This window comes from Micropterus dolomieu, linkage group LG11, assembly GCF_021292245.1.
Source record: "Micropterus dolomieu isolate WLL.071019.BEF.003 ecotype Adirondacks linkage group LG11, ASM2129224v1, whole genome shotgun sequence".
Classification (NCBI taxonomy): Eukaryota; Metazoa; Chordata; class Actinopteri; order Centrarchiformes; family Centrarchidae; genus Micropterus; species Micropterus dolomieu.
The window spans coordinates 6,343,553-6,365,320 of NC_060160.1; the positions used below are offsets into that span (position 1 = coordinate 6,343,553).

Genomic DNA, 21,768 nt, shown 5'->3' on the forward strand with positions numbered 1-21,768 from the left:
CAAAGGTGGCGAAGAACACAACTGAGAGGAGGCGAGGATCCAGCTTCAGCAGCGCGAGACAGACCGCGTCCCGCGCCCCGCCAGGCAGCAGCCACTTCACATATCCCCGCAGTTCACCGTGGAGCTCCTTCTACCCCGGTACAGACGTTTTGGATTTTCTTACTCCCTTAAGTCCAGAAAACAGCGAATACTTTCCCAGTGAGTGCTCTTAATGTATATATATTTCGAAACGTTAGACTTTGCCACGTATGTTGTGCCAAAAGAAGGAAATTGTGCAAGACTGCAAAGTAAATAGTCATCGTTAGTAGCACTTTTCTATACTGTTAAGGACAGACAGCAGACATGGGGACTAAACAGAAAAAAAAAATAAAAATAAAACTATCAGGGAAAAAGAAATTGCAGGTCAAAAGGAGAAAATCAGAACAGAAAGAAAGGAAACTAATGCAAGGTCATGTTCAAATTTTATTCCCACATGCACTTGTACTGCATGCAGACTGACACAGTAGCACTTTTCTAGAGTTGGCATCAAAGTCTTCAAGAGGGAGAAAGAGAAAATCTTGACAATGAAGAATGAATGAAACCAATGAAGATCTTAATCCACAAGGCTCTTCTAAAGCTCAGGAAACTAAATATTTTTTCCAGACAGTTAAAAAACCAACTTATTTGCCACTGTATTGAGTAAAAATGCAAAGCAAACTGGCATCCTTTTCTACAGTCACTGCTATACTGTCAAAGAGGAAAGGCTAAAACAAAAGGAAAAAAGAAAGATAAATGAGGAATAAGACACACAAAAATGACAAACACAAAATAGAAAAAAAGAGCAAATAGAGAAAAGACAGGACAGAAACCAAAGGAGGAACATTTCATTTTTAATCTTATTCCCACAAGGCCCATCTGTTTGTTGTGGTCTGTTGAAAGTCCAGGAAATTGTAGATATTCTTCTGAGGCAGTTAAAAGAAAAACAATTCAATATTTTGAGACGCGCTTGTTTGCCACTGTATTGAGTGAAAAGGAGGGGAAACTACAATGTGCACCACTGCAAGGCAAACTGATATCCTCAGTAGCGCTTATCTACAGTCAACAGCACACTGTCCAAGAGGGAGGAAGAGTGAAAGTAGTAAGTTTTTTTTTTTAAAAAAGGACAGAGAAATAAGGAGTAAGACTATAAAAAAAAAAAAACAACAAGGAGCAAAAGGAGAAAATACAGAGTAGAAAGGAAACTATGGAGGAAATTTTTGGTCCAATTTTACAAGTCCAGGAAAACTAAAATTAAATCTAAATTTCTAGATGCAGAGATGTAAGGACTATGGCAGGGAAAAGAAAAGATAGATGTAGGAGAGAAAGAAAATGTAAGGAAGGGAAAAGGAAAAAGTAGGAGAAGAAACAAGACAATAGGTACAAGACAAAAACTCAGTTCAGAAACTTGTTAATGAAATGAAATTTTAATTAATAAGTCAAACATTAAAATACAAAATACACCTCCCCGTCATGAGAAAAACAAAAACTTTGTCAAAAATATCTTAAAACAAGTTAATCAAACCAAGTTACAGATAAGAAAAATAATCTTGACCCGCCCGACCCTCCATCCCCTCAGAGGCTTCACTTTGCTGCCTGCTGGGCCTGACGGCGAAGCAGCACGTAGATCTTCTCTTTGATCCAGTCCTTGTTGTACGGCTGGTACGTCTGTGTGTCGGCGCGATACCTGAAGCAGCATGAAAAATTACATTGTTTAAATTTTTTTTTTTGGCTTGGCTGCCCCAGATCATCACTCTCTCTACAGCGCAGTTCCCAAGCAACAAGGCAATTCATTGTAGGACGTTTTCCTCTCTGGGGAAAAAAAATAATATAAAACAAATAAAAACTTCTCCTCTCCTTGAGGTCAGAAGTCAAGTTCAGCTACAGGGAGAGAGAAAAGCACCATGGCAGTGCTCAAGGGCACTTAAGCAGAGTGGTTTCTTGTGTACAAAGGGGCTTGAAACCTCCCACCAAAATAACAAAAATGCCCTACATTGCAGAGGCTTCAGGCAAAACAAGTTTCATCTGCTCTTACTGAATATTTCCAGCAATGCGAGTTTGAATTCTGGCTTTGTTCTACATCAATGTTTTGTGCACTGGAGACAAAAAAAAATAAAAAAAAATAAGGGGATCCCCTTGAAAATGAAAGGGTACATTACCTCCTAATACAACATATATAGTTGAACAATGTGATAAAGCAGAAAGAATATTGGTAAAAAAGATGCAAAGGTTGATGTGAATGAATTGCTGGAGATGTCCTTGTAGGGTGCTTTATGAAAGAGTAGAACAAATGCTTCGGTGGCTTTGTGATGGAAATATGAAAATAAAAACAGGCACACCTCTTGATGACAGACAACAGAGGGACTAAAAATTGGCAGCGCTCCCTCATGTGGAGATTTTTGGCCAATAGTGGTTAATATTAAGTGTGCAACAGTGTGAATACTGTAAACTTCTGTAAACTGTAAATTATGACACGTTAAATTAATCAAGCGCTCCTGTATCTCTTGATGACAAATGCAGATTCCCCAAAGGCTTTCCCCAAACTGCCTCCACCCTCGCCAACGCCTCACTATGGACAGACTCCACATGAAGTCACACTCACAGCTTTGGAGAGGGAGGGTGTAAACAAACAGGTAAACTGTGAGACACACGTGCCAACCTCTCACGTGAGCAGGAAACAGCAGTTATTCTTGGACACACTGCTCACCGTAATGTTGTGTTATGTGCCACAACTCTAAAATGTGTAAGGATAATGGAGCAAAGAGTTAGGTGCTGTAGTGAGACCGAACTTTAATTTGACTTTATTCCCGCCATTTTACGGCACGCGTGCTTCTCTTTAGGAGCACCGTGATGCTGTTAGAGGATTTTAAAGTGCACTTCTACTCCTCAGTAACTGGTTTGGGACAGCCCACAATATGGTGAACCCTCCACATGGAAGTGCAAACAGAGATTTTACACATCCATAAGACATCACTTTTGCTTATTCAGGGTTCCCATTTTTTTCAAGAGATAATTTTCCAGGACATTTTCACTGATGATCTAGCTAGTAAGACAGAACTGGATCACGTCATACACTAATTTGTTCCTCTCTGCGGAAGTCTGATTTTAAAGACGTGCAACAGTTTAAAACAAGTTGAGAACAAAACATTAATCTATGAACCTAATAAAACTACCACAGTTACCAGCCAGCAGAGACTAATATTTACCTTTGGAGGATAACGCAACTTGTATTATGTAGTGTTTCCCCACTAATGTCACCCAACCATAGCCAACCTGTGCTACCATGTGACGTCCACAACACTGCCACAACATAACCGATCAACTGCAACATGATTTTTGAGGACATTTTACTCTCTCATTTTCCATGTGTTTTCCATGACTGAATTGGTCAACTGTTTCTCCAGGTTTTCCAGGACGCGTGGGAACCCTTTTATTACCTAGTTGTCTTTAAAAAGGAAATTTCAATAAATATTATGCTTTCAAAATGTCTGGTAGACAGGTTTTGATTAATATAATGGAGGTCGATAATTTCTGTTCCAATACAGCCAACAGTTTATATTTTGTGTTCAATATCATGAAATCTCACTATCTTCATGACTTCCTACTGTGGGGTCATGTGTGGGCGTTGCCAATCTCTATCCCTTGCAGGTGAAGAGCTGAGACTGATTGCAGTAATTCTGGGCAACTGGGCTAATTGCCCTGTAGTGTATTTGATGATGCTGCTGGGCTGAGGACACACAGCTGACTTTCTAGCCTCTGTTTTCCTTCACATGTTCCACCTTTTGCCTTGTTTTCTGGACATGCTGTTTTAGTTGTAGTTATTGTTTCTTGCACACGTTTCCCATGCATCCATCATCCTGTCCTGACATGACTGAAACCTCTGATGTTCATACCCTTTACGTTATCACCAGCCTTAATTTGGTTCATTTTGGTTTAAATAAACATCTTGTTAAACTTCTACCATGGTGTTTCCCTTTTGTTGTGGCCTTTTGAGCCAGGTCAAAACACTCCCAAAATACATCCACTGAAAAACCCTATGGGACACTAAAACACACAACATGCTGCATTTGTGGTTACCATCCTAGCAAAGTGTTGTATTATCATTTCATCAAGTTGAGAGCTGTCTTGACACTCAATATTTCTAAAAAATAAAAATCAGTAATGTCTTCATTATTCCCCCCCCCTGTCAAACTTACACCAAACAGCTGAGGTCAGCCAGGTCATCGATGAAGTCAAACAGCTGGCTGATGTCGTATGTTATTGATGGACTGTTGGGGTTCATTCTCTTTAAATGCTCCTCGTACATCTTACACACACCTGTGCAGGAGACAGAATATTTAGAGAATTACACACCTCAATATAAAACATGTTAACCCACTTGTCTACATTAGAGAAAGAAAGAAAAAAAGAAGGAAAAAAAAGAGAAATAATGCAAAAGAACAACAAAATACTTGCTTCTGATTAAATAATTTGTCAAACTGTGTACAAATGTAGTCATACCTAAATCAATCAAATGTCTTTATTTTCCACAAATGTGGAAATTTGTCTTGGGCTTCACAGGCTGATTAAATAACACATCATTAAAAATCACAATAAATAACACAATATACACAGTACAGACCATAACAGAAAGGAATCCAGTGTGGACACATTATGAATTTAGAAAGATTATTGCATTTGGTATGAAAGACTTTTCGTAAATGTTCTTAGTTGCTGCAGCTGCTCTATAGCACCCTCCAGTGGGCAATTTAATACACTCATTAAACAAGGGGTGTCTAAAATCAGATGCAATTTGTCTAGCTTTGTTTCACCTACATATTATTTTCACACACACAGTTTCTGCTCTTTCCCAATAATCTTGATAGCCAAATTTGTAATTCTGCACAATCTGTTTTTGTCCTTCAACCCCAGTGTCCATACCATGAACATATATTAAAAGTTAGAATACTTTCGATGACACTTTGATAAACACTATGATATTCTTGCTTATGTCGTATGAGTTCAATTTCCAGAGCAGATACAGACACTGCATCGCTTTTTTAAAAATGTACTCTGTCCTGTAAAACTTAATTTACAATCAAAAATGGTTCTGAAGTATTTAAACCCCTCAACTATCTTAACAGGCTTATCGTTAATCAAAGCAGGAGAAAAATACGCAGGTCAAACGGGATATTTCTGCATACAATTTAAAAAAAAAAAAAAGGAAGAAAAAAAAAAAAAAAAGAGCTCAAATCTATAAATAAGTCCAGCGTAAGTCTTAGACTACTGTAAATGTTTACTTATAGTATTCATCAGTGTCAATGTTGCATCCCCAGTACCGCAGCCCTTCTTATATGCAAACAGAAGTGGATCAAACCATTCACTGTGAGACGTTTCACTATGACCATTTCCATACATTTACATAAAATGCTTGTCAATGCAACTGGTCTAAAATCATTGAGCTGATGGAAGGATTTCCATATTTTGGTAACAGAATTTTTATTTAATAAAAGCTGGAATAATTCTGTGACGAACATTGTAAGCTGAAACCTACAAGATTTGATCAGACTGCCCCTTACACCATCTGGTCCAGGTGCCCCTTAAACCATCTAGTCTAGGTAAATCGTTTCATTTCTACATCATGGTCAATTCATAACAAAATAAACACTCATATCTATCTAGTGTTTTTGTTAGTTTTAATCTTTCATGTTGCATATTCAATTATTTTCTTAAGTAGAATATAAAGGGTAGGCCAGGACATCTCTGCAAAGCGACAATATTTAATTTAAAATGGTATTTACACACACAGTTCACAAATACTGCACCTCCTGCAATTTGAAAATTGCAGTAGGCCATATTGTGATTTCGATAAAATTTCGATTAATGGTTCAGCCCTAATTCACATGAAGTGCATGCTTGTAAAGGACTTTGTGTTTCAAGACACGCAGCAAAAGTCCAGACAGATGGAGGATAAGTATTTATGAGTAAGCCAATGAGGAGTTGAAATGTCAGTTCTTCAAAAGCACCATCAGTTTACCTTCCATACACTCGTTGACAGATTCATAATCAGCGTATGTCCTTCCCTCTGGCCTCTTGGTGGGCTGCACCAGCAGGATGGTGTGAGACTGAAAAACCAGACATGTTGTAAGACTGTGGTTTAAGAAATCATTTTTATGACAAGTGTGATGAACACTTGTTGGCTCAGATGTGCAAACATGCTAGTTTTGCTCCATATTATATAAATATAAACTGAATATGTTGCGTTTTTTGGCTGCTTTGAGCTGTTAATCCAGAGATCCAACACATGGAAGATAGAAACATGTTCAGCTACAGCGACAGCGCCGCCAGTTATTTGCAGCAGTTACGTTCAATAGCTCCTGGCATATTATTAATTAAATATGCACAGTGCATTACTTGCTCATTTATGAATAGATTGACATCAAACAGGGCAATTAAAGTGCTTTTTAAGTTTAGAAACATTTTGAGCCACCCCTCTCTTGCCTCACAGTAGTTTGGTTCACTGCCTGCTTTCCCTCTCACATGAGTCCGGTGGCAGAAACCAGTTCAAAACAGTCAGTAGTTGTGGAGCTCCAGTAATGTTAAGTAGGCTGGCATGGCTGTTTTATGCACTTTAAACACTGGATGTCTTTAATACAGATGATGCTGAGTCATTAATAAATTAATCATGACAAAAAGTTATGATAACCGATTATTTTTCTATGAGCCCACTCTGTTATTATAACATCACCTAGCTTATTTATTTCAGTGAAAGTGGGACATATCCACCTGATCTGTCAGTATTATTTAACAGCTTTTTGGATTGGAACTCATCTTCTACAACTAGAGATGTGCAGATTGATCAGCTGGGGACTAAAATAGGGCGGATTTTTTCGCTTACTTAGCTCTGACTGGGGCTGAGCACTGTCAAATATCCAATTTTCTGCCGGTGACATGAACGTTACAAACAGGCTGCGCTGTGCGGTGTTTCACGTGTGTACACAGACAGTAACCTCATGTCACAGACACACACACAGGCTAAAACATATCTTAGGTGTGTGTGAAAATTATTCACGAGAGTGAAAAAGACGCAACGCTCACTACATCTGTAGAGAAACACACAGAAAGAGACGCTGTGGATATTGTAAAGCAGGGACCAGGTAAAGAAACAGTGAACACAGCTGTTGGTGACGATGTCATTCAGACATGGTCTCTATCGGTAATTAACAAGCAGCCTCCTCCACACGCGGCTCATCTGCTGCTGTGAAAACGGAATCACGGGTGAAAAACCAAACGCGAGAGTAGGTGTGTACTTGTGTGTCTGCGTGACTCCTGATGTTTAAACTTCACTAGCTTCTAAACTGTAAAACTTTGACATTTAAAACTTCAGGATGTGTTAAAGTACTAAATGATCTGTCATGTGACCATGACACATGGAACAATAAACACAACTCATTATGCAAAAAAAAAAGAAAAAGACCGCTTTAGTGAATTTACTTCCCGTGACTGAAAACAGCTTCTTTTGTATAACTCCGTGAAAGTGGGACGTATCCACCTGATCTGTCCTGGTCGGTACTGTGTGATACTGATACTCTGTATGTGCTGAGGTAGTTTGGCAGATCAGACTTGTATGGGCTCCGAGAAATTTGCTGCGTTTCATTAGTCGCGGCTTTCCCCTATTAGGCGCTTTTTGTTGAAACATGTCCAAAATCGATGTGCTCAACTGACCAATCACAGCCTGGATGGGCCAATCACAGTAAACTTTCAAACGTTGAACTCCTCCTGCATGAATGGTTCTGATTATTGATGAGATTAGTAACATATTTAAGAGACCAATGTGGGCAATTTTTCTTGCACAAGGATTTAATGAACAAAAGAATGAAACTGCTGTTTTGTCCAACTGGAATTAATATTAGAGCCTACTAGTGGTGAGCTATGTAGTATAGTGTTACATAAAATGACAATGCATATAGTAAAGTTTTTACTACTGCAATTATAATAATATAAATACTAATACACTCATTTAAAGTAGTTTCTCCTCCATGTTGTAGAAAGAGCCTCTGCAGTGGAAAGCACAGTGTGCCAGTGTCCTTCTAGCCTCCTCTGGTTCTGATTTACTAAAGTTAATGTAACGCTGCTACTCTTGTTTACATCAGGTGTGGGCTGTGTGGGTCCTTAATCCGTCCCTGGTTCAAAAACTACACAAGCACCAATCAGTATCAGTGTTTTCAAAACTTCTGTTTCAATATTTTAAAGGCCAATGCTGAGTGTCCAGATACCAGGGTCTTCACTTTCAGTCCTCCAGTGTTTACACACCATAGTTGAACACAAGGAGGAGGAGCACACACACGTAGTATAAATATTTATAAATAATAATAAATAGTTTGTTAAACTTTATGTTGCTTGAACAACTGTTTTCCTAAATTTTTTCATTTAGGAGCACATATGCTCATTGGGAAAAAGGTTTTTGCTTAGATTTTGTTTGTTTTTTGCCACGGTATCGCATCAGTATCGAGAACTTTGGAATTTTACTGGTATCTATATCGACTACTACATTTTTGGTATCACGACATCCCTAATTGTCATGATATTTAAGTTAAGTAGCTAGCAATAGTGACAATTAGTCATTTTGTTTTAACATGTAGATAAATTCGTGCTTTTAAGATAATAATCTGAAGCCATTAAAGAAAATAACGTTAAATATGTAACGTGATTTTCTGCATATTTCTAAATTCAAATTTTGTTTTATGATTTCAAGACTAAGCAAACAGACCTGAGTCTAGAGCTGAGTCTTAATGCGAGTTAGCTGTGTTAGCCAACATTGACTTTTAGCGATAAGAAAGTAGCGTTAAATAATTAATACATGTACCAATAGTTTCTGGTAAGCAGTACATTGGTGCTTCATTTGTCTTGAGTCAGTGTGGTTCATTACAGCTGCTCAACTGACAAACGTCCCCCACATTCATGCTAACGTTAGCAGGGAGCTTGCAGCCTTTTCAAACACCTGTTCTAATGAAATAAATACGTTAAAACCGGCGCATTACTTTGTGTCTCACGTGAAAACATAAACATGTATACTATAAACATTTTATCACAAAGTACTAACCATGTTTAACAGGGTTTCAGTCGGTGTCCGTAGATTTTCTTGGATCCTTGCTTCTGCTCGGACGAGTTGGCCTTTATCACCGGAAGAAGAACTCATCTTCTTCTTCTTCGTCGTCTGTATGAAGCCGGAAGAAGAATTCGCCGATGCGAGGGCTGTCGGTTCTTCTTGGTGGGTTTCTGTTAGGTGGGTTAACATTAGTCTGATGTTGGTTTAAACGCTAACATTAGGTCAACGAGATTACACGAGCAAGAGTCTGATTTATTTAAACCAGCAATATTATAATATAGTGAAACAAACCTGATCTAGTCTCAAACAACGTTTTGATCCTGAACGCTCCCTGAAGGTGTGCGAGCAGGAAGTAGCTCCAGCGGCCGGATGTTCTGTGAGAAGACAGGAACAACAAAGAGCAGAAAGTACCCCGGTTTTAAACCTACTTCAGAACACGTAAGAACACTAAAGCGGGGAAATTAACTGTTCACAGTAGGTGAGTTTAATTATTTTCAGCCCGCTATTCAGGAGCTACATTTTGTTTGTGCTGTGGAAGTTATGAAGCGTTAACGTTAGCCACCCAGCGCGCCCGCTGCTCTGCCGTTATAACATTATTGGCTAACTAGCCATTTTAGCCCGTCGCTAATGATAAAATACCTCTATTTGTAATAAAGACAGTTAGATAATTAATCTTCGCGCCCACTACCTGCTAAGTAATTACCAAGTAACGATAGAAAAAAAATTAATTTAACCTTCAGCAGGAAAACAAATAATAAATGATATTTATTTTACCGTCGTTTAATGGGTAACGTGAACGTTACGTTACTAATGAAGTGGTTAAAAATCTTATTTATGTCACTATTATGTCAAAGCATGACACCTAATGGTAAATTCAAGCACGTATTAAACGTTGTTAGCGTAGTTGCTTGGATATTATTTAAGGATATGTTTTAGATATTTTATTTGAAAAGGTTTCTTTTTAAATAAAAGCCTTTCTTTTATATATAAGTTAGCTGTTAATTATCATAGAAACTGTTGCTGGTCCCTGTAATCGTTCCCCCTGTCCATAATGGACGTCAAGGGGTCTCTTCCTCATGTAAGAGCTGGGAGAGAAGACCCACAGTCCTTGTTATGTACAAACATGCATTTTAAAGTTCAGCCAAAGCTTTAGTCATAAGCAGTGGGCGTCTCCCAAAGTTAAGTATTTTTTGTACAAAATTCCCTATTTGTGTTATCCCTCCACTGCAACTCAGCAAGGAAACACTGTCTTGTGAAACATAAAGAGGGAGTTTCTTATTAAGGACCTTTGGGAGATACCCGCTTGAATCAAGACTGTCGAAACCTGATAATGTCAGCTTTGGTTGTTCTTTGAAATGCATTTTTGTTTTGCACAGAACAAGGAATTGAGTAACACAAGGAAGAGGTAACTTTGTGGCCAAGAGGAATGATTATAGCAAACTGTAAACTCTTGTGTGAATGTGCATATGGGTATGCATGCAGGTATTCGTTTAAGATACTTTTTTTTACAGACTTATGAAATATGAACCCATCTTTGACTGATGAACACAGATTAAACACTTTTTTTTTGTCAATGTCATTTCTTGTAAGAACAACACATCTTTTACAATAGAAAAGTTCAAGAATAAGATGCTCTCTTGTTTTTTTCTTAAATCACTGTCAAGTCAGTTTATAGGGGTTAAAAGTCTCTGCAAGATGATATGCTCTATCTTTACGACCTTGATTGATTCAATCTTTGTTCTCATTTTCTTTGCTACAAACTAAATATTGTCTCCTGTTTTCTTTCATCGGCACAAAAGAAATTGGTTTGCATGTGAGGACAAGTGTCGGCCGAGCCAACCATGGCGAACAATGCAGAGGATATAGAAAACAATATGGTCAGTATAAAAGAATGTGTCACAGTTGCTGTCACACTATATCTGTCTCTTTCCCTGTTTATGTATTGGATAATGATTACCTAACAGTTTTGGTTGTGTGTAACCCAATGTTTCAGTGTCAAGTGATGAAAGAGTCATCTGTTTCTATGGGTGACGCCACACAGTGTGGGGGAGTTTGAGTCTGATAACTTTGGTTTCATTTGGCCTTTCATGCAGTGAAATGGTGATTGTGCATGTTTAGGTTCTGATAAGGAAAGAGGAAAGACTTTAAATCACTGAGGTAGAAACATTAGGTACGTTTCTTTCCTGTTTCCGTTTGGCTTTTACTGTAAATAAAGGTGTGGCCTCCTTCGCCCAGTCAAGAACTAAAAGTTCCGTTTCACTTATCACATCTGTAGCTTGACGAAAGTTTTGTTTACCCCAAACAGTTGTGCATGTTGTACATCTCAAACATCACAGTTGTACATCACAAAAATGTGTCTTGGTCTTGTCATGCCCGTCTTAAACGGCTCAGTCAGCCCAGTGTGATGTCAGCTGGGTCCAGGTCAAATAGCTGAGTCAGGCCAGTATGGCCAGAAGAAGTTTTTTTTAACACATATTTTGTTATGCTACTACAGTACTACCCTACAAAGTAACTGGTTAATTTAACACACATTCAGCAGTCTGTATCTCTTTTGTCCTTGTTTCCTACATTGGCCCTATTCCCAGGACTAAAAAAACAATGTGATGTATCACAGAGTGAGATCATTTTGGAAAGCAGCTCATTTAAGAGCTGTGGGAGCTTTCACTGTTCAGAAAAGTCTCTAGAGATGCCTCCTGTCTTTATTTCTGTGTACCTGGTGAGATTGCTTCATGTCTGGGCTGCCGCATGTATTGACTCGCCTGGCAGCCTGACACTTCTAGTTCACACAGTCTCCTTGATTTGTTTTTTTTATTTTGTCCTGATGGGATAGATCTGCTGAACAAATACTTTGAAAAGCTAGAGCAGATAATAAATAAACAACACCCAAAGATCAGTCTACTGGAGGAACTACAACCTTTAGAGACCTGGAGAACCTAATTTGGTTGGTTCTGTTGCTCCACAGTGATTTTACAGTGATGGCACAGCATGTTTTGGGCATCGCCCCTAAGCCTTAACGGCAGGAAAACCCTGTTAATATGACCTCAGAATCATTATAGATATGACTCTTCATGTTTGCCTTTTGTGTTGTGATTTTACTGCATTTTACATTTATCTGTAGACATTAATATAAAAAATAGGCAACATGAGAAACCTCCTCCCTTCTGAGGTGCATTTTATTTGCACATTCCTGCTCAGCTGTGCAGTCTGAAGAGGGGCTGAGATGTTAGCTAACTTAGCGCTAACGGGCTTCACTTTTCCAGCAGGTGGGAAACAACAGACTTTTCTTGGTCTTGAGAAGCTAAAACACTGTAACAGACACCGCACATTTACTGCCAGAATATTTTCCTCTGCTCGCGTTCACCGTCACTTTCTGCCGCTCGGACATTCAAACACTCGCTACTCACCTCCTGATTCAGAGTTATGCTGCTCTTATAACACCATCTGTCATGCATGTTTTGCATGGAACGAGGAGAGGAAGCGAGCCGAGCATTGAGTGCCGCCGTGCTCGCACAGTGTGCGAGTGAAAACATTTGTGGTGCATAGTTTAATGAAATTTTAGTAGTGGCGGTCGTGATTCAGCAGAGGAAACACTGCTGTAGTGTTTGTCCAGTTTGTAGGCATTTTTGACAATAAAAATAAACAAAATACTCAAGCTGGTGTTTCATCTGATAATATGATGGTCTTGTTGACATATGTGTCGATCCAACTTTTACAGAAAATAGGCAAAGAAAGGAAAATTTGGACTATTTATGTGGTAAAATTTTGGGTGTAGAATTTTTAAAATATCTGCTTTTTCAAGTTTGTGGCCTCTAAACATAGAATTCATAGACAAGATGTAGATGGGGTTTAAGGAACTAACTGTGAACCACAGTGTCTCTGTTTTAAGTCTGGGGCCCGGTTCACAAAAGCAGGTACAATTGTGGAAGCATCACGTTTCACAAATGATTGTTTGCTTGCTAAAGTGTGGCTTTTGTTTTGAGTAGTAAAACTTGTCTAAACAAGAAAAATGTAATGTAAAAAATTCTGTCCATTGAGTATACTTAGATAATAAAGTGATTCTTCTTCTCTCATACCAAAAGGACCAACAGGAGACCAATGTTGCCCCTGGACCCACCCAGCAGCCGCAGGACGCTGCGGTGGCCAGAGCACGGTCCAGAGGAGGTTCAGGAGCTGGAGGAGGAGGGGGTGATGGTGGAGGTGGTAATGGCAATGGTAGTGGACCGGAGCAGAACGGACAGCCCCCCGTCGCTCGGCCTCCACGTTTGGTGGAGACTGAGGAGGAAGAGGACGAAGAGTTGACCCTGAAATATGGGGCCAAGCACGTCATCATGCTGTTTGTTCCTGTGACCCTCTGCATGGTGGTCGTCGTTGCAACCATAAAGTCTGTCAGCTTCTACACGCAGAATGACGGGCAGAGACTGTGAGTGTTGTAACTGTTATCAGACAGATTGTGGTTGACAGGGGAATAAGATGGGACTTGTGCCAGAAGCTTATTAGGAAAAATGAAATGCAACACTGCCGCAGTGCCACTAGGTGGAGTTAATGCAATGTATATCATATGTACATAGTTTAAATACCTAACAGTACTCTAGAGTACTCGAATTGCATAAGATCAGAGAAGATCAGACTGCGGGCCTCCCCTCAGACGACAGACAACTGCGGGCCTCCCCCCACCACCACCACCACATGTTTATTTAGTTGGTTAGTTTTGTTCAATTCCTGGATGCCTATGGGACCATAACTATATTATTTGATCCCATAGACACTCAACGTTTGAGCCAAAATATCCTAATATTGCTATTATATCTTCTGACTACACCAAATAGTTTTAAAATAGGTCTGTCTTAAGGCATATTTATTAGTTTCTCTTACAACTACAACTACAATTACAACTCTTACACCTGTAGGCTATTCTAAGTAATGTAATATTGTTTCACTTCCATTCAGTGCTATACAAATAAAGTTATTATTATTCACTGAGCCTCCCCTGAAACTGTTTGGAGCCCCCCTAGGGAGGCCCGCCTCACACTTTGAAAACTCCTGCATAAGATCATTAAAACAGTGTCTAAATCTGGCTCAGGGCAAATAAACATAACATTTTATATCTTTAGCTCTTATCCTGAGCAATTGAAATGCATTGAAATAGCAGTAAGCTTAGCTCACTAACATTTAGGGCAACAAGCTGTAATAAGAAGAAGACGTGAAAGTCACTGTACATTAAAAACATGAAAAAATACAAGGTTATTTATTTTATTTATTAAATATTCTTTTCTTTGCTGTTTGACTGAGATGTGTCTTTGTAATGGTTCCTTGAAATGTCACCCCAAGGATCTACACGCCGTTCCCTGAAGACACAGACACAGTAGGGCAGAGAGCCCTCAACTCCATCCTGAACGCCACCATCATGAACACTGTGATCATCGTCATGACTTTGGTGCTGGTGCTGTTATACAAGAACCGCTGCTACAAGGTACGTGCTAAAACTTGTCACATTGCATCACACATGCTGTAGTCAGACCTGAGATGAATAATATAATAGTATTTGTTAGTTTAAACTAGGTTTAATAGGCTTTGGATGGAGTTGTGGACTCACCTGGATTCACAGGGGGCATTTGACTTGCCAAACACAGATACACAGAAAGGTGTGCCAGTTCCAACTCCCTGTTCTTTCTGTGTGCTCTCACACTGTCATGGCTTACTGGGTCTCTTCATTTTAATAAAGCAATCGCTAAAGTTATTAGTCCCACCTGCACTTTTCCTGTCATGTAAACTGTCAGCTATAGGTGTGTAGGTAACAAATTAACAGATTAGTGTACTAATGGTAATTAGGCACAGTCTGTAAGTAGTGCTGGCAGTATGTTAGTTCAGGCAAAATGGGCCCTGTAGGGCCTTAATAATTAAACCCTGAACTTGGCAATGCCTTAGACAGGTGGGGCTGAGCATCATCAGGACAAAGCATTTTCACTTTGTCCAAACTCTTTGATGCTCATTCTATTGCCCTCTTTTGTAACCCCACCCCGCGAGGTTGTCCTGGTGGTTTAAAACAAACACTAGTTACACATATTTGCAAGTACTGATTTGTTGTACATAAAATCTCGTGATTCTGATCCTTGCTTCCACAGGTGATCCAAGGATGGCTCATCCTCTCCTCCCTGCTCCTGCTGTTCTTCTTCTCCTACATCTACCTCAAGTAAGCCACACCCCTCAACATTTTATCTCATTCTCCAAGATTCCCTTACATTGTCATGAATGTGAAGGTGTCAAATTCTTTGTGATGATGAATGGAGTCTTTCGAGGTATGTCTCATGTCTCTGCTCTGTCCAAACAGAGAGGTTTTCAAGACCTACAATGTGGCCATGGACTTCTTTACCCTGGCAATAATAATTTGGAACTTCGGAGTGGTCGGCATGATGTGTATTCATTGGAAAGGACCGCTGCGGCTCCAGCAGGCCTACCTCATCATGATCAGTGCCCTCATGGCCCTGGTTTTCATTAAGTACCTGCCAGAGTGGACCGCCTGGCTCATATTAGCCGTCATATCTGTCTACGGTAAATCCTCCTCTCTTTTTTGCTCTGAACTCTTTACCTTTACCCAACCTTTGAAGATGTTTGTGTACCAATTTCATTGTACGTGTAACAAAGAAGAAAGCGCGCATTTGGGACTGTTAATGGAATCAGTATTCATTTTGGAGTGATCAAGCTTGTATACTGCCTCTCTACTCCACCAGAGGCAGAAACTGTTTTCACTAGAAGAAACTGTCTTTGTGTCTTGTTATCTCAGATCTGTTTTTGGTCTTTCACAGAGCCCTCTGTTTGGTGGCTAACATCACTTGTCTGGTCTCTGTCTTCTTTCCTCTCACAGATCTGTTAGCGGTGCTCTGTCCCAAAGGGCCTCTGAGGATCCTGGTGGAGACGGCTCAGGAGAGGAACGAACCCATCTTCCCAGCTCTCATCTACTCTTGTAAGACAGATATAATTTATAGAGATACAGTACTGTGCAAAAGTTTTAGATGCGGGAATTAAATGATGTAAATTAAGAATGCTTTCAAAAATAGACATGTTAATAGATTATATTTAATCTAAATCAATCATCACACAATCATCTGTGCTTATGATCATAAATTAAAAATGTAGGTTAAAAAAAAAATCATTAACTGAAACAGAAACAGCTGTGAAGGAGGAATACAACTGGGTGCAGAACAGCCAAACTCGGCTAACGAGGTGAGGTTGCTGAAGACAGATTACTGTCTAAAGTCAAACACCGTGGTAAGACTGAGCACAGCAAGAAAGACACAAGGTAGTTACACTACATCTCTCCCAGGCAGACATTTCAAGACAGGCATGGGTTTCCAGGTGTGCTGTTCAAGCTCTTTTAAAGAAGCACAAAGAAATGGGCAAAGCTGAGGGCGTCGATGCAGAAACTGGTAAAAAAAAAAAAAAAGTGGTGTTCATGGAAGACTTGCAGCCAAAAATCCATTCCTCTGTGGAAACAAGGCCAAGCAGCTCAACTATGCGCAGAAACACAGTGCATAGTGCCTTAAAAATGGCAGCAGGTAGTCTGGACCGATGGGTGAAAATTTGAAATATTTGGCTGCAGCAGAAGGCAGTTCACAGAAGGGCTGTTGAGCGGGTACAAGAATTTCTGCAGACAACAGTGAAGCATGGCGGAGGTTCCTTGAAAGTTTGGGGCTGCATTTCTGCATACGGAGTTGGGGATTTGGTCATAATTAATAGTCTCCTCAATGGTGAGAAGTACAGGCCAGATGCTTATTCATCGTGCAGTCCCATCAGAGAGGCATCTGATTGGCCCCAAATGTGTTGTGCTGCATGACAATGACCCCAAACATACAGTGAAAGTCATTAAGAACTATCTTCAGTGAAAGAAGTACAAGGAGTTCTGTAAGTGATGTATGGCCCCCACAAAGCCCTGATCGCAACATCATTGAGTCTGTCTGGGATTAGAAGAAGATAGAGAATCAACTGAGGCTGTGGGTAGTTCTCAAAGATGTTTGGCCCAACCCACCTGCCGAGTTCCTTCAAAAACTATGTACCTAGAAGCTGATGCTGTTTTGAAGGCAATAATGATTTGATTTAGATTTTTCTTCTATTCATTCACTTTGCATTTTGTTTATTGATAAATACCATCCAATAACATGTTCATTTTGAAAGCACACTTGGCTTAGCACAGTACTGTACATTTATCAAATTCTATTCTAATAAAACAGAAGTAGAGCTCCAACTTCTTTCAGTGCTAAAAAGTACTTACACTTCAACTCCTAAGGGGTTAGACTCCTTGCAGTGCTCACAATTCAATTAAAATTTAAACTGTTTTCAGCACTTTCACTTCAACTGACATACTTTTAAACTTCTTTAGAACTTCAGCTTAAGGTCTAAGTTGAACTTCAGCTAATACTGCCACACAAATACATGTGAAAAGCCTCAATATTTTAAGACAAGATGTTGTTAAATGTTTCACCTTCAAATTTTCAGGGGAATTGAGCAAACATTTTCCTGCCTTTTTCTAGTTTTCCTTGGATTCAGCTTGTAACACAAATCTTTACACCTTAATATTTTGACTCTGACTTCTTCCCTAGCTACAATGGTGTGGCTCGTCAACATGGCCGACACTGACAGGCCAAAAAGGAACTCGACAGAAGCAGCATCACCTCAACAAGAGGCTCAAGAAGGTGAGCAGGGTGTCAAAGAGTTTGGTCATAGTGATTGAGTTCAGTTTAATCTGCTGCTGGACGGTTGGACAGTGTGCGTGCTGGTTTAGTCTGACTGATAACACTTGTCTGCAGCTGTGGCGTCCCCAGCTCCCTCCAGTCTGTCACAGGACGACGGAGGCTTCACCTCCTCCTGGGTCAACCAGCAGGAGCATCAGCTGGGGCCGATCCAGTCCACCGAGGAGACCAGACGGGAGATCCAGCAGATGCCCTCTGCTCGTCCTCCCGCTGAAGACGATGATGAGGAGAGTGAGTTTCTTTGCCTCAGGTTTCAAGTTATTACATATTCATAAGTGATCTCTAATTGATTTTAATTATCTGTGATCAATTGATCAGGCCTTCCTTTCAGCTAGATTACAGTCGATGACAGCAGATCCATAAAAGACATCGTGCCAAAACTACATACTGTCCATTTTATGATTAATTAAATAGCTTGGCGCAGACCGAGCTCTGGAATTCAAACGAGTATTCCCAGATTGTGTGACTACTCTCAGTGTGTAATCATCATGTTTTTAGCGCCCTCTTTTCTGGACACATAAAACATTTTGGGATGGTTTTTATGTGTTTCCTTTTCTGTGAAATTAGTGCATATGTGAATGCAACTACATGTTTGCCTGCAGACTGTTTTTAGTCAGAGCGGATTAGGAAGCGATTATTCATGGAAATTGCTGGGTTTCATTTCTGTACTATTTGGGGGCTCGCGCACTTTCTAACTTAAAGCTTTAGTAAATATGGGGTCAGAGTGTTCAGAACTCTTGTTTGTACAGTAATTACAGTTGAGAAAAGATTTCTTTGGGGGTTGGAGGGCGTGGGGCTAGAGAGAATACTGTATTTGAATTGACTCCACCCTGAATGTGGTGTCCTCCTGTGTTCTAGGGGGCGTCAAGCTGGGGCTCGGAGACTTCATCTTCTACAGCATGCTTGTTGGAAAGGCCTCTGCCACAGCCAGTGGCGACTGGAACACCACGCTCGCCTGCTTCGTAGCCATCCTCATTGTGAGTGACCACAGCTGCTTATTTTGGTGTTGAGCTCCTGTCACCGCAACCTCATCTCTGTCTCTGAGCACAGTATCTAAACCCACTATATGTGAACCACTTGATTGTATAACAGGCAGTTTTTCCCCCTTCAGAGCTGATTTTGTTTGGTACACAGTCTTTCAATGTGCCATTTCCTCTGTGTTTTATTTTTTGTGCTTCTGCTCCCTCAGGGCCTGTGTCTGACCCTACTCCTCCTCGCCATCTTCAAGAAAGCACTTCCCGCTCTGCCCATCTCCATTTTTTTCGGCCTGGTCTTCTACTTCGCCACAGACAACTTGGTACAGCCCTTCATGGACAAGCTGGCGCTACACCAGTTCTACATTTAGCAGGATGCTGCCCTGATAACGCTCACCCACATAGCCCTCCTTCCAACAACACAAGAGCGGTCCCTTCACAGTCGGGGAACAAAGGGTGATGCAGGGGCCCCTCCCGCTCCCACGTCCCCTCCTAAGAACTCATCGTGACGAGACACAAGTTGTTTTTGCTCTGCATTTTTTCCAGCGCCAACGGAGGGTTATTCCTCATGACAGCTGTTCTCAAAGTATTTTATTTCTGTTTTTAAACCAAGAAGTGACATTTCTCGCTCGACTTGGGACCTTTTCTTCAGATTGGCGTTCACAGGTCTCAGGTTCAATCAAAGTTAGCGGGAATTTTTTTTATTTTATTTATCCAGGGAAGCTTTACAAGAGGTCATCTGCTCCTTTTCAGTAGAGCCCTGTTTCACATTCATACCTGGTACAACCCTGTACAACAACAGTCTTCTACAACTGGGGCTTTACAGAAGGTGCCTTGCTCAGGGACACCTTGGCGGTAGCTGTTGAGCGGAGGGAGACAGTTCCATTAAACTTTCATCAAACATCTTCATTTTTATGGCTTGTCAGCTACCACCACCCCCAAAACTAAACCCACGATTAAAAAAGCCTTCATCAAACTAATGGACCCTCTATGATGATATTGATAGTAGATGGTAAGTGTGTAGTTTGATTGTGTCAGTCACCAGATGTGCTTTCATCACTGCTGTTAAGAATGGTTAAGATGTGTTTCTTTCCTTTGTTTTCCACTGTAGACACACGAAAACCAAAGCTCTGAACCTGGAGCGATTTACACTTAACAGGATGCATTGAGCATGTGAATCTTTCTCACTGGGAAAGTAGAAGAACTTATTGTCTTTAGAATTAAAATATCAGTATAATTGTGACACTGACTCATCAGAGATTTCACCATGTTTTCTGCCCTTATTTTGACCTTAAATGACATTTGAATTCACTGCCTGCAGAGGGAGGAAAGTTCACGCGCACACTGACACACTCACACCTGAGAATTGCCTGCCATGTCATGTACTGTCAGCCACTGAGCAGTTCTGCTGGAGCAGTTGGAGGTTCAGTGCCTTGCTCAAGGGCATTTTGGTAATAGTTGGTGGTGGTGGTGGTGTTATTGTGGGACAGAAATGTGCATTCATTTACTTCCCTGGCTAATATTTGAGTTAGTTTTTCCAACCTGTCCTGTGATTGTAAGATGTGATCATCTGGTCACAAACTCTGAACCTTTAGGCTATAGCTGCCCTCATGATGCTCGCCTGGTGCTGTCTGGAACTATGCTACGTTAAATACTAAAATTATTTAGACTCTACACAGATACTGTTCTTCAATATGCAGAAGAGAAACTTTATACTTTTTGAAACATGAGGGTAAATGTTAGCTGGGTTCCTGCACAGATCAGAGCAATCTGGGAAAGTGTGAAAACTCTCTGCTTGTGTTTACTGAAGAAAAAACATTCATTGAATGAGGGATTTGCAGCTCTATTTTAATTTGATACTTGAATTTGTGAAACTTTTTGGAAAACATGATCTCCTGTTGCCAAGCATGGTTTGCTTACCTCGCTATTTTAATCATGTCAACCAAACGTTTAAATCAAGGTGAAAAATAAATAAGATAATGGACTGGTATGAAACATTGAGATATGTATGAACCCAAACTCTGTGGCTTCTGATAATGACTGAAAGATGAGGAAGAGCTGCACTGATCGCTCTATTATTGTTGTTGCACTCGAGTTTCATGCTTGCAGAGAAGAAACCCAAGAGGGAACAATACAGTAATATTTGTTTCTTAGTCTGTTTTTTTTTTTTCTCCTTCCCTTTTTGTTTTAAGGGAATACATTGGGTGACTGGCTTTTTTTGTCCTCCACAGGCATATGTGTGTTATGCAAGGTTATTCAGTTCAGATTTTGTTTTTTAATAAATAATTAAACTTAAAATACTCTGTTTTGTTTATTGAGTCTGACACTCCGATTCTCAAATCTCTAACTTCTCTGTTTTTCTCAGCCTGTGTGCACCATAATCTTTGATTGAAACTGTCAATTATAATATGGGTATGTTCAGACAAACACATGTAGGTAAAGGCTACAGGAAATCCACATCAATAAAAATAGTAACGTCTGCACACTGTACTTCAGTGTGGTATTTGAGTAGCTACGTTAAGGTACATTCCACCACTGCATAGTTGATATCCAAGACCAAACAACAGCTAAAGCTGTATGTTGTAATATTTTACTTCACTAAAACTGTACTGATCTCTGTTTTCATTTGCCCCCCTCCACACAGAGGTTAAAGGTCGGGGGTGGGCATTACCAATCTCTATCCCTTGCAGGTGAAGAGCTGAGACTAATTGCAGTAACTCTGGGCACCTGGGCTAATTGTCCCTAGAGTATTTGTAACGCCTCATTCTCATTCTTGACGATGCTACTGGGCTGCGGTCACAGACGGCCCTTCTAACTTCTAATTCTGTTTCCCTCCACATGTTCCACCTTTGCTTTGGTTTCTGGACATGCTGTTTTTGTTGTAGTTATTGTTTCTTGCACATTACATTTCCATGCATCCATCATCCTGCCATGACATGACTGAAAC

The 21,768-nt window shown here is 40.2% G+C and overlaps 2 protein-coding genes and 1 long non-coding RNA gene across 6 annotated transcripts; 2 read left to right on the top strand and 1 right to left on the bottom strand.

Annotated features, from left to right (window-relative positions):
• Nucleotides 1–28: 28 nt before the first annotated feature.
• LOC123978781 lies at nt 29–3,973 on the top strand. Its single transcript, XR_006827052.1, has 2 exons — nt 29–198; nt 2,536–3,973. It is a non-coding gene; the product is annotated as an uncharacterized LOC123978781 (long non-coding RNA).
• LOC123978780 (enhancer of rudimentary homolog) lies at nt 1,451–9,516 on the bottom strand. The gene is made up of 5 exons (XM_046062256.1): nt 9,395–9,516; nt 9,098–9,273; nt 6,032–6,119; nt 4,212–4,332; nt 1,451–1,702 (listed from the first exon to the last, which is right to left on the bottom strand). Exons 2-5 carry the CDS (start codon nt 9,191–9,193, stop codon nt 1,600–1,602), a joined length of 408 nt encoding a protein of 135 aa, XP_045918212.1. The 5' UTR covers nt 9,194–9,273; nt 9,395–9,516; the 3' UTR covers nt 1,451–1,599.
• Nucleotides 9,300–21,119, top strand: psen1 (presenilin 1). Of its 4 annotated transcripts, none has more exons than XM_046062251.1 (11): nt 9,300–9,581; nt 10,903–10,980; nt 13,183–13,523; nt 14,432–14,573; nt 15,226–15,293; nt 15,432–15,652; nt 15,966–16,064; nt 17,698–17,790; nt 17,905–18,078; nt 18,706–18,824; nt 19,037–21,119. In XM_046062251.1, the coding sequence occupies exons 2-11, from the start codon at nt 10,945–10,947 to the stop codon at nt 19,190–19,192; spliced, it is 1,449 nt and encodes a 482-aa protein (XP_045918207.1). In that variant the 5' UTR covers nt 9,300–9,581; nt 10,903–10,944; the 3' UTR covers nt 19,193–21,119. The 4 variants fall into 4 exon arrangements, with proteins under 4 accessions (XP_045918207.1, XP_045918208.1, XP_045918209.1 ...); XM_046062252.1 differs by having other exon boundaries at nt 9,300–9,577; XM_046062253.1 differs by having other exon boundaries at nt 9,300–9,541.
• Nucleotides 21,120–21,768: the final 649 nt, after the last annotated feature.

Excerpts from the sequence above, each read along its gene's own strand:
- LOC123978780 (XM_046062256.1), bottom strand. The coding sequence starts at position 9,193 with ATGAGTTCTTCTTCCGGTGATAAAGGCCAACTCGTCCGAGCAGAAGCA. Across the intron at positions 6,120-9,097 it reads CTGAAACCCTGTTAAACATG|TCTCACACCATCCTGCTGGT; the intron begins GTTAGTACTTTG and ends CTGGTTTTTCAG. Across the intron at positions 1,703-4,211 it reads GCTGACCTCAGCTGTTTGGT|GTATCGCGCCGACACACAGA; the intron begins GTAAGTTTGACA and ends ATGCTGCTTCAG.
- psen1 (XM_046062251.1), top strand. The coding sequence starts at position 10,945 with ATGGCGAACAATGCAGAGGATATAGAAAACAATATG. Across the intron at positions 13,524-14,431 it reads CAGAATGACGGGCAGAGACT|GATCTACACGCCGTTCCCTG; the intron begins GTGAGTGTTGTA and ends TGTCACCCCAAG. Across the intron at positions 15,294-15,431 it reads TTCTCCTACATCTACCTCAA|AGAGGTTTTCAAGACCTACA; the intron begins GTAAGCCACACC and ends CTGTCCAAACAG.